Source organism: Heloderma suspectum, chromosome 13 (assembly GCF_057233095.1).
Source record: "Heloderma suspectum isolate Gila_16-S chromosome 13, 16-S_ref, whole genome shotgun sequence".
In the NCBI taxonomy this organism is placed as follows: Eukaryota; Metazoa; Chordata; class Lepidosauria; order Squamata; family Helodermatidae; genus Heloderma; species Heloderma suspectum.
This window is the reverse complement of record NC_139470.1, coordinates 24,583,394-24,596,040: the sequence shown is the minus strand read 5'-3', so window position 1 is coordinate 24,596,040 and position 12,647 is coordinate 24,583,394. Positions and strand designations below refer to the sequence as shown.

Here is a 12,647-nt window from a genome sequence, read left to right as displayed (position 1 = left end):
CCTTACAAGCCACTCAGCAAGAGTGAAAATTCTTGCACTTACCCTGACTAGCTCATACAACGATCTGGAAAGAGCACACAGATCGTTGCCCCAAGCACCCCAGTAGATCTGTATCTCAGCTCATTTGGAAATCCCTTTGGTTTAGTGCAAATGCTCCAAACCAGCCATACAGCACAGCAGCACACCACGCTATACAGCCAGTGTGGTGTAGTGGTTAGAGTGCTGGACTGGGGCTTGGGAGATCCAGGTTCTAGTCCCCTCTCAGCCATGAAACTCACCAGGTGACTTTGGGCCAGTCACTGACTCTCAGCCTAACCTACCTCACAGGGTTGTTGTGAGGATAAAAATAGAGAGGAGGAGGAGGATGTACATCACCTCGGCTCCTTGGAAGAAAAAAGTGGGATATAAATGTAACAACAACAACAACAGTCCCAGTGTGGATATGCCCCAAGTCATGGCTTGGGGAAAACAGGAGCATATTGCTGATTTAGTTTTAAAAAAATCTTTTCCTTCCAGCCCAAAGGGTTGAAGTGTGTGTGTGTGTGTGTGTGTGTGCATGCGTGTACACCCCACCCTCCATGGTCACCTTCACCTCTAGATCTTGCTCCTTTTAAAGGTCATAGCACCACAAACGAGGGACCCCGTTGCCTCCTGGCTCTGACAAAGTGACACAAAGGACAGATCGTTCCAGACTCTTCCCCCACCCCTTTCCGTTTTGTGTTTAGAGGGGCAGCCCTAATCCATTTTAGCCATTACAACACCAGCACAGGGTTGCTTTTCTAGGCGCATTTAATTCAATGTATAGCAGCTGCCCCCCCCCCGCCCCGCCCCATGAATGCCCAGGGGACTGGGGAGGGGTGGGATGTAACAGTACATTAAAAACTGGGTTTCAACATGAAAACTCAACTTCAGATCCCTCAAAGGGCAGACGCATCAAGGGTCAAACCCCAAACCCTCCCTGCCCTGAAAAGCCAGCCAAAACAAATAACAACAACAATAACAAATGCTACGACATATTCATAGATCGATCTTTTATATGCTGCTCCTTCAGACTCTGATCTGGTCGGGCTGTTCTCCTGCAGCCCAGCAGATCTAGGAAAAGTTCATATGCCCACCGACTGGTATTCGGAGGCCGCCTTCGCAGTCACGCAAGATGCTCAGCGCCCGACCCGCGCGCACTCCTCTGGTCCCCGCCACGAATTGGGGGAAGAAGACCCGAGCCATAAGAACGTAAGAAGAACCGTGCTGGATCAGACCAAGGGCTCCATCTAGTCCAGCGTTCTGTTCACACAGTGGCCAACCAGCCGCCTGCGGGAAGCCGACACGGATAACACCAGCGCAAAAGCGCCCTGCTCAGCCTTCCAGTTGTGCCGGACCACAAATCCCATCGTCCCCAGCCAGCATGGCCAAAGAGGGAGCTGCAGTCCAACGCATCTGGGGGAAGAAAGGCTGCTTTCCGCTGTGGATCCAGCACAAAGGGACTCCTTTGCTCCCTTCACCGTGGGACCGTGCAGAGCCGGCTGCAGCCCCCGCCGGCCCGGTGCCTGGGGCCAACGGGGGCGGGGGGAGTGTGCCTTACCTGGCCAGGGGCTTGCGGGAAGTGATGCTGGCCACGATCACGCTGCCGGGCCTCGGCGTGGCCACGGCTTTGAAAGTGCCTTGCCAGAACTTCTCGAAGAGCTGCTTCTCGCCTTGCTGCACGCTCGCCATGGCTGGGCGGCCAAGCTCGGAGCTCTCCGCGGTGCTGAAATGGACTACATCCAAAAAAGAGGAGGGAGCTCTCACCCGGCGGGTGCCCGGGCCTTAACAGGAGGGGGGATGTTGGGGTGCTTGCCGGGACCGGGGACCCGGCAGAAGTATACTGTGGGGGTGTCCTCACGTCGTGGACATATGCGTGTGTGTGTGTGTGGGGGGGGAGTGCGCCTCTGTCTGCTTCTCGATCAGGCTGTGCGTGCGCGTTGGCCGAGGCGTGCTCCGTTTTGTCTCCTGCACGATGTGACGTGCAACCGGGGGCTGGTCAATTTCAAGAGCGCTCGCTTTTTCTTTCTCTCCTCCTCCTCCTCCTCTCTTCCTCCTCCGTCTGCCTCAAAACACACACACACAAAAGACAGCGGCTCCTGCCCGAATCAGCATCACAAAGGAAGGCGAGCCCCAGGGGCCGGCCGGTCGTGTGCCTCTCAATGGCCTGTAAGGGGGGTGGGGAAGGCGGGTGGGGGGGGGAGAATGGAGTGAGGCGCTGACTCAGAGATGAGATTGAACTGAGGAGGGGAGGAAATGAGTGCAAACAAGCAAGCCCTCTGCCAGCTGCGTGTACAACCTCCCACCCCAAATCAGGGAGGGAAGCTGGGGTAGAATAATCCTAATTAAATAATCTTTCTCCCCACCACCACCCTCGCACACACTCAGACACTCACTCCCTTTCTCTTGATGAGTGAGGTAAGAATAGAACTACTGCTCCAAGTAATGTCACTTTCAAAGGACTTCCAGTCTGTCTCAGCAAATGACTGAGCAAGACAAAGAGTCTTGTGGCACCCTAAAGCTTAACAGATTTTATTTATTTATTTTTCATTTCTAGACCACCCAGCAGTTGAAGCTCTCTGGGCAGTTCACCAAAACTAAAACCACAAAGTACAACACACACACACATATATGAAAGCTTAAAACTACAGTATAAAGGTACAACCAGAATAAAAGCTAGCTGCAATGCAGAGATTTAAAATATAGATTTAAAGCGGCAGAGCTAAAACACTGGAGTGCTAAAATGCTGGAAAAATTTAAAATAAGGTCTTCACCTTGTGCTGAAAAGATTGCAACATAGGTGCCAGGTGAATCACTCTAGGGAGCTTATTCCGTAGCTGGGGTGCTGCAGCAGAAAAGGCCCTTTTCCTAGTAGCCACCTGCCTCACTTCATTTGGCAGGGCCTCCTGGAGAAGGGCCCCTGAAGAGAGATACAGGGCTGGATGTGCCCAATCTCATCTGATCTGGGAAGCTAAGCAGGGTCAGCCTTGGTGAATATTTGGATGGGAGACCGCCCGGGACTCAGACTTCCTGCACTGAGCAGGGGGTTGGACTCGATGGTCTTGTAGGCCCCTTCCAACCCTATGATTCTACGATCTTAGGGTCTGGGCAGGTACATATGGCACATGCTGCCAGGGATGATGGGATGTGTAGTCCAAACACATCTGGATAGCGCCGGGTTGGGGAAGGCTGATCTAAGGAAACCCCACCCCATGTCAATCCAACCACTACATGTATATCTTCTCTGCCATCTGTCTTCAGGTTTTCCACAGTGCCCACTGGGCAGACTGCTTCAGCTGAAAAGGGCTCCATGGCCACACATGGGAAAGCTGGGTCCCTCTACTCGTTAGGACTGCCAGCTGATTAAAGACACCTCAGTAGATTCATTGTACAAATTTTCAACTGAGCCATCGATTAAACCTGCACATGTTTTCATATGAAGGGGAAAAGGCTAGGTATGAGAGGGGGAAGAGAAGCATTTTGGAGAAGGGCTGCCTTTATTGCACAAGGAAACATCTTATCTGTGTGCAAGAAGAGGGGGAGATCCCTTACCCAAGATGGTACCTGCTCTCACCCACAGCTTTCATAAACTCTGTATTCATTCATTCATTCATTCATTCATTACATTTATATATCCCACCTTTCTTCCATCATGGAACTCAAGGTGGCTACATGTGGTTCCCAGGTGGTCTCCCCTCCAAGCACTGACCAGACCCAGACCTGCTTAGCTTCAGCAAGGTGGCCACCTCATGTGCCTTTAGACCATGCCCTGTATTTAAACTAAATAGCCCATGGCCCTATTAAATTAAAGGGGGGGGGATAGGGCGAAGAGCTTTTGATAAATAAATCAAAGCCCTAATTTCATTAACAGGATGATCCTATCCAGTCTACTCAGAAGGAAGTCAGTAGTGGGTGACATTCTGCCTAAGAAGATATCCAGTATGCACAAAAAACACATTGTTTTGGCTGGCAAAATCTCAGGCAGACTATATTTAAGTTATTTATACCTCACTTTTAACATCAGTTTTCAAAGACAGCTAACAATAAAATAGGATAAGAGAAACACACTAGAAGATATCAAATACATTCATGGCAGCTATACAACCAGTAAAAAAACAACAGGTAGCCCATACAACAGAAAGAGCAAGGATGCAACGTGTCCCAGAATAAAGAAAAGCTGAACGCTTGTTTAAAATGGGAAGAAAGGGAGGTGGGATGCCACAGCCAAAAAGGCCGTCTGCTATGGTACCTGCCAACCAGCAAATGGGCCAAAGAACAGAGCCTCCAATGCCACTATCAAGGCTCAGCCAGGCTCAAACTGTAAAGAGTTTCAGAAAGATCTCTCCAAATTTGGGTATAAATGGGCAAGAAAATGGCAGATGAGATTCAAAGTAATGCACAAAGTGATGCACATTGGAAACAACAAATAAAGGCCATCCATGGCTACTAGTCCTGACGGCTATATGCTACCTCCACTACCAGAGGCAGTACACCATGTCTGCATACGCCAGTTGCTGGGGAACATGGGTGGGAGGGTGTACTGCACTCATGTCCTACTTGTCTGTTTCCCACAGGCAGCTGGTTGGCCACTGTGTGAACAGAATGCAGGACTAGGTGGCCCCTTGGTTTGATCCAGCAGCACTCTTCTTACGTTCTTAAATATAGAGTGCCTCTGAGCATAGGCAGAATGCTTTTATTTCACCACTGAGCACTTACATTATCCCTCCACCAGTTCTGTTCCCCTCCATGCAACCATCAGAGGCAGTATGCCTGGGTACAGCAGTTGCTGGGGAACATGGACGGGAGGGTGCCGTTGCACTCAAGCCCTGCTTGTGGGTTTCCCACAGGCAGCTGGTTGGCCACTGTGTGAACAGAATGCAGGACTAGATGGACCCTGATCCAGTGTGGCTTTTCTGCTGTTCCGACATTACATTACATCGTGACATACATCCGACATTCACATATAAAGGTGGAAAACTCTGATCCAGGTGTATGACAACCCCAGAATGAGATCTTGGTTTTATCAGGAACAGTTCACGGAAAATGTCAACTCCTGGAGGCTGCGATTGCGAGCAAGGCAAATTCACTGTTAAGAATATGTCTTGATCTGGTGGTGGGAGCAAGCAAGCTAGACCCTGTTCTTTCAGAACCACTTTGGACTTCAGGTGGAGGATGCTCGTTTTGAATGCTTCCCCACATTAAAAAACAAACAAACAGCCAGTGGAGGCTGGTGGCTCCAATTTGGGTGGGGCTGTGGATCCATGGTTTCAGTCGGAACCAGCCAGAACTCTAAAGGGGCTATCCAAGGTGCTGCACCCATTTTGGGGATAAGGTCCAGTACCTTAGATAGCTCTTTTAGAGTTCTGGCTGGCTGGCTGGCTCTGACTGAAACCCAGAATGGAGTCACAGCCCCACCCGAATCGGAGCCACCAGCCTTTACTGCAAACAGCAGCAACGCCCTTCCTTCTAAAGACTGGCTGTTTAGGGCAGTCTTGCCAACTTGGAACCCCCCAGATGAGTCTGACTGCAACTCCCATAATTCCCAGCCAGCATGGCTATTGGCCAAGCTGGGGATAGCTGCTTTAGGGGAAATGGGGTTCTTGCCCAGTGGCAGAACGAACTATATCCATTCAGACTGGAAGTGGTGGGTTACTTGGCTGAATGGTTCTCTACATCAGGAGTGGGCAGACTAGACTTTAGGCTTGTGGGATTTACTTGACTCTTTACTAGAATGCTGAGATCTCGCCAGCGGAGCCTGGCGCATCCCCCCTCTGGAAAACCCTCCCCCAGGAGGCAGAAAATGTGGCGTCTTTCAAACGCCTCCTAAAAAATGCACCTTTTCAACCAGGTTTTCCCTGGGTTGTAACTGCTGTTGGGTTTTACATGCTGGTTTTAAACTTTTAAAGTCTTATATCAGGTTTTATCGTGTTGTGTTTTATGGTTTTAGTTGGTGTAAACTGCCCAGAGCTGTTGGGCAGTATATCAATGTAATAAAATAAAAATAATAAATAAATAAATAAATAAATAAATAAATAGTGGCGCAGGTGGCTGACTATTTGCAGGGGAGGTTGAACATTTGCAGTGGGGCACCTTGGATAGCTCCTTGAGTCACCAACCTCAACTGAACATTTGCTAAGGTTTGAGGGCGCTTCTGAACACATGCTCAGCCCATGAAGCTCAGAAGTCCTTTCATGAAGTCCTTTCAGAAATCCACTCCAGGATCTCCTCCCCATTGTTTTATTTTATCTGTTTATCTATTTATTATATTTATAGCCTGCCTTCTTTTTCCACCTTAAGGAACCCAAGGCAGCGCACACAATCCTGCTCTTCCTCTCCATTTTATCCTCACAACAACAACCTTGCAAAGTAGGTTGGGCTGAGAATCTGTGACTAGTCCAAAGTCACCCAGTGAGCTTCCATGGCCGCATGGGGACTAGAACCCAGGTCTCCTGACCCCCAATCCAACACTCTCGCCACACTACACCACATTGGCTCCAGTCTGTTCTTTTTCAACCACTCAATTTAAGGAGTGGGAAGGGAAAAAGCTTTTTTTTTTTTTAAAGCTGTTGCTAATGATAGACAACGGGGAGTTTCAACCCCTTGCTGATGTACTGTGAATCACCCAGAGATCTGTCAATAGAACCTGATCTACCGCCTGCCCACCCCTACCCCATAGCAAAACGATGAGAACAACAACAGCAGCTCCCCTGCAAGGAGAAAACCAGCACAGCAGGCAAAGCTATAGGGCGGAAAGCAGCTTTGGGAGAGCGATTTTGAACAGGCCAGTGGCAAGAGGGGAGAAGGGTTAGGCACTTGCAGCCCTTCCATTCCTGCACTGCATCTGGCTTTTTGGTAAAACATGTTTTTAAAAACATGAGGCAGTTCCTCGTGCATTTTCCATGTATCCTTGTCGGTTTTGGCCCTAAGTGCTTTGGGCATTTAGAAATGGCATTTTATCGCCATTGAGTATTATATATCATCATCTTTTCAAAAATGGAAACGATTTGGGGGATAATTTCCTTTGCTTTCCCATCCTTGAAACACCGAAGGAGAAAATTAAGAAAAAGACACACAGGAAAAAGAAAACAGAACATCCAAAGCACGGACACTGGAGACACTAATGGGGTTGTGGCAGGCACTTGTGTAGGCAATGTCTTACTTCATTAGATCAAGAGAGAGAAATGCAGGCAGCTGTGTAGGCCCATTAGAAGAAATCCAAATGAGGACAGTAATATAAGTATGTTGATGAGGAGTCCATAGGCAGTATCCAAGCATGCTGCTGCACACTCCCATTTGATCTGTTGCACAAGCACAGGGGTGGGCAGAAGGCAGATCAGGATCTATTGATAGATCTCTGGGCAGTTCAAAACCAAACCCATAAACAAGCAGAAAACTTGTTTCTGCATCAGGGCAGGGAAGCAGAGCTTCTTATTGCAAGCTCTGCTGAGCAGTACCTAGGGATGTGCGGATTTTGTTAAATCTGTCCTATCTGAGTTTCATGGATCATCAGGCATCTCCCGTTCCATCGTCTGCTCACATTTATTTATTTATTTATTGCATTTGTATCCCACCTCTTTTCCTCTTGCAAGGAACCCATGCCGGTGTACATAATCCTGCTCCTCTCCATTTTAGCCTCACAACAACAACCCTGTGAGGTAGGTTGGGCTGAGAGTCTGTGACTGGCCCAAAGTCACCCAGGGAGCTTCCATGGCCGACTGGGGACTAGAACCTGGATCTCCCGGCTAGAACCTGGATCTCTCAGTCCAACATTCTCACCACTATACCACACTGGCTCTCATTGACAGAATCTGATCTTTTTTACTAGAATTTCATTCTACATGCACTACTTTGCATTGGCAAATAATCCCCCCCCCCCCGCTTAGGGAGCAATCCTATGGCCGTTAGTCAGTGGCTAGACGGCAATAGGATATGTGGTTTTCCGGGAAATGACCTCAGAGCCCGCGCTCCGAGGATGGTTCCCGGAGAACACATTGGACGCGTCGTACAGTCATTTCTGCCTGCCCTGCCCTGGAATGCCCCCAGACATGCCCCTTTCTGGCCACTCCATGATCCTCTTGTGAGAGCAGAGGATGGGGCTTCTCTGCGCTGCCTCCAAGGCAGCACAGAAGTGGGGGGAGGTCGGTTCCCAGAAAACAAGATATCCTATGGCCGTCTAGCAGCCATAGGATTGCTCCCTTAAGCTCAGGGATTCCAACAAGAAATTTGGGGGGGATTATTTATTAATTTATTTATTATTTACAACTTTTATATTCCACTCCACATCTAGAGAGATGCCAGAGCAGTGAACAATAAAAGATCCAAGATAAGATAAAAAAATAAAATTCCATGTTAAAAAATATTTTAATTATTTTTTAAAAAAGAAACGTAATTCTGATAAAACCGTGGCTGGTCAGTCAAGGAAGGTTTCCTGAAATAAAGAAGTTTTCAGGACGCATTGGAAACAGCACAGTGTTGGTGGAAACCAAATCTGGGTGGAAACCAAATCAGGCCTCAGTGACCAGACAGGTTGATAAGGCACTCTCTCAGGTATCCTGGTCCCATGTTGTTTAGGGCTTTAACATGTGCTTTATTAGACTGTAGCATTTTCTTTGCTTAGCAATCATATCATAGAAATGACAGAGATTTTACAGCAGTTTTGTGAAATAAAACTTTCCAATAAATAGTGCAAGCAGAGCTCTTCTGAATCTTTTTGCCATGCAACCAGTTGCCCATTATGCTTGTGCGAATGGTTGTGTAAGCAATTGTGCAACCAGTCACACAATGGGTTGCACAAAAGCTATGTGCAAGCGGGCACACAACAGGTTGCACAAGCACAATGCGCAACCGCATGCACAACAGTGCTTTTGCAAATGTAACTTTAGCTGGATTCGCCTCTTGCACATAGTTCTGAACCTAGTTTCCACGAGCGCAATATAATTTGTGCTAACAAGATGACACCATTGGTCTTTGGGGGAGGAGGGGCAGCATTAGATGGCCATGTGCATTGCTTCAGGTGTGAAGCACACAACTAAGATTTCTCTACCACCCCACTGCCATTTCTTGCTTTACAATGGCTTCTACTTATTCCTGGCACGATAAACAAAACATGGCTTTGCTAACCCTGATAAAACAAAGACTTCGAGCATGTTCAGTTTCACATTTTAAACTCACTTAAATCAAAGGCCCATCATGGCTACAGGAATAAAATGGCATTTGCTTCTGCTGCAAAATGTATTTCGTTGGGAGTAACACCAGTTTGTTGTAGAAGAGGATAATGCATATTTTCAGTAAAAATAATAAAATGGGTGTCTGTAACCATGTACGTACACAGCCAGTTGCCTCCTGGCGATAATGTTTTTTTTTTTTTTAAGTCCATATCAGCCCAGGTACTGACACTAGGCCTTTTTGCCATGGATCCATTGGCCCTGGACTTTGGCTGCAAGGTCTAACTAGAGATGTATGGATTTTGTTAAATCCATTCTGTTTGCATTTCATGGATTGTCAGGCGCCTTTCTTTCCATTGTCTGCTCATTGATGGAATCAGATTTTTCTCAGTTTTCTGAACATGCATTCACGCGCACTTGCAGAAACGTGCACTTGTGTTCATGCACATTTGCATTAATGTGCGCTCACATTCATGCACAAATGCACAATCCCCCTCCCCCCAAATGCACATGTCCCTGTTTAGCCTATGGAGGGGTGCACAATTTTAGTCAGTCTATTTTATTTTTCTGTGTGACAAAATTCACCCACAACTCCAGAAAGTAAAAAAAAAAAGAAAGGCTGCTTTCTGCTCCGGAATCCACAGGTCACATTTATAGAAATCAGTTGAATCTGTTGTGGATTTCTATGATGGCTCTTGGTCCAGCCTAGCTGTACTGCTGCTTGTCAACTGAGATGCAAGGAATCCCAATGCATCGTTAGTCTCACCCAGGGCCACCGTCAAAGACTGGCATGGTTGGGCACCTGCCAAGGGCCCATACCTTGTCAGGGGCCCCTCAATGTGCTCCTTCTCTTCATTATTGCAACCTGCTTGTTCACCCATGTCTTGCTGTAGCCCAAAAGGAGGGAGTGAGCAAGCAAGCAAGTACACTGGAGGGGTGAGAAGTAGTGGTAGCTGCTATTGCCGGCTGAAGGGGCTAACCAGGAAGCAAAGTAATGAAGCAGGCAAAGCTTCTAGCACACAGGTTCAGTCCAATGGGTTCAAGTTACGGCAGGAGTGGTCAATTAGTGGGCAAAGGTCAAAACACAGGTAGGCAGATACGTTACACAGTCCAGAAGCAGAGTCAAGAAGGAGCCAAAGGTCAATCACAAGGCAAGATCAGGAAAACAAGATTCAAGGCACTGGAGCTGATATAGAACAGTTTTCCAGGACTGGCTAGGCAGCTACTGAAAGCTTTTAACACCAGAGCTTGCTGAGCCCCACCCAGGGCCCAGCTGCCCTACGTTAGAGTCACTTTCTCCTAAGGGATCCTTCTCTGCAAGGAAGCACTCTTGCTCATGGGAGCCCTACCGGCTTGCCACTTGACATGATGATGCTGTTGGGGGCCAGGGGGTTGCTCAGCCTCTGCCTCACAAGAAGGGTCCCCTCCTTGTGACAGGGACAGACCTGCAGCGGCTGCAAAAAAAGCAAATGCTATTTTGAGCTGCATGAATAGAAGCATCGCTTCCAAATCCCATGAAGTACTAGTTCCCTTCTACTCAGCACTGGTTAGGCCTCATCTGGAGTACTGTGTCCAGTTCTGGGCACCGCACTTTAAGAAGGATGCAGACAAGCTGGAGAGGGTTCAGAGGAGGGCAACGAAGATGATCAGGGGACTGGAAACAAAGCCCTATGAGGAGAGACTGCAAGAACTGGGCATGTTTAGCCTTGAGAAGAGAAGGCTGAGGGGAGATTGGATAGCGCTCTTCAAGTACTTGAAAGGTGGTCCCAGAGAGGAAGGCCAGGATCTCTTCTCAGTCATCCCAGAATGCAGGACATGGAATAATGGGCTCAAGTTACAGGAAGCCAGATTCCAGCTGAACATGAGGAAAAACTTCCTAACTGTTAGAGCAGTGCGACGATGGAACCCATTACCTAGGGATAACTGGAGGCATTCAAAACGAGTCTGGACAGCCTCTTGTCAGGGATGCTTTGACTTGGATTCCTGCATTGAGCAGGGGGGTGGACTCAATGGTCTTATAGGCCCCTTCCAACCCTACCATTCTATGATTCTATGACTCTATGACCCAGGCTTCTCCTGGTCTGGTAAGACTGACTTCTCTGTGGCTAGGGATGGACAAAAGTCACTTACCTTTTCACAAAATTTGATTCGAGGTGGGGGGGAGGAGCTCCCCCCGAAATTCTGGCCAGGGGGGGAGGCGCTCCGTCCCTCCCCCCCCAAATCCTGGCCGGCCGGGTCCGCAAATGGCGAAGGATGTAGCCGCCGCCGTTTGTGTCCCTGCAGTCAGCTGTGATAGGCTAAATAAATGTTTATGTAGCCTATCACGGCTGAGTAAAAAAAAACAAACATGCGCGTACGCAAATGGCGGCACCCATGGGTGCCGCCATTGACGTTCCTTATTTTGGCACGTCTAGTCTACATAAACATTTATTTTGGCATGTCTAGTCTACATAAACATTTACATAGAGTACGGCGAAAATAAGGGGAATGCAAATAGCATAGCGTCTACGCTATTTGCGTTCCCCTTATTTTCACTGTAGTCTACGTAAATGTTTATGTCGACTAGACGTGCCAAAATAAGGAACGCAAATGGCGGCGCCCATGGGTGCTGCCATTTGCGTACGTGCGTGTGTGTGGGTTTTTTTTACTCAGCCGTGATAGGCTACGTAAACATTTACCTAGCCTATCATGGTATTTTTTAAAAATCTAGCCGTGATAGGTTATGTAAATCTTTACGTAGCCTATACGTTTTTTTTTTAAACTGGAAATGGCGGCGGCGGCGGCAGCTGGTCGGAAGACTGGCCGCCGCAGCCGCCGCTGCTGAACTGCTGCCAAACTGCCGCCAGAGCCGCCGCCGCCAGGAAGATTCGCCCAAGGTAAGTCCTGGGGGGGGGGCAGACCGTTTCGCCACCGATTTCGGGGGGCCAAATGCACTGGCATTCAGCCTCCCCCAGATTCGTGGCAAAATTCTCTGACATCCCTATCTGTGGCACCCTCAGTTTCTGGGAGCTCCAGCTTTTCCTCTGCAGAAGATTCCTCCAGGGGATCATGACGCTAGCTTGCCCACTGGCTGTCCACTTGGCAAGCAAGCAGCCAGCAATAGCTGGCAACAGCGACAGTGAGGAAGTAGGCTGACTGAGCGAGAGTGGCATTGAGGGTGTCTTGCCCAAGGGCTCCCCAAAGCCTGGATCCAGCACTGGTCTCACCACAGACTGGCCCATAGATAGAGAGATGAATGGGGGCAGCTTTGCATGGGGAATGGGCCTTCCCCACTTGGGTGGGGGCTGAGTGGTGGCTGCATCCAACATAGCAGTTTGTTTTTTCACAAACCCTGCAGCGTGTTTTTGTGTCACGTGGTTCTGCACAGGATGAAGTCCAACTGGATCACTGCATTGGATGAAGTCAGCACAGCAGAGCGGGAACTTGCCCGTTGTACGAATTCCAGCTACTCATGCAGTGCTTTGG

General features: G+C 48.6%; 1 protein-coding gene across 1 annotated transcript in view; it reads right to left on the bottom strand.

Moving 5' to 3' along the window:
* The window catches only part of SRRM4 (serine/arginine repetitive matrix 4), a 195,146-nt gene extending 193,436 nt beyond the window's left edge, over window positions 1-1,710 (bottom strand). The window contains exon 1 of the mRNA XM_084820367.1: window positions 1,580-1,710. Coding sequence (XP_084676493.1) covers window positions 1,580-1,710 — 131 coding nt within the window. The remainder of the gene's footprint in view (window positions 1-1,579) is intronic.
* Between the last annotated feature and the right edge of the window lie 10,937 nt (window positions 1,711-12,647).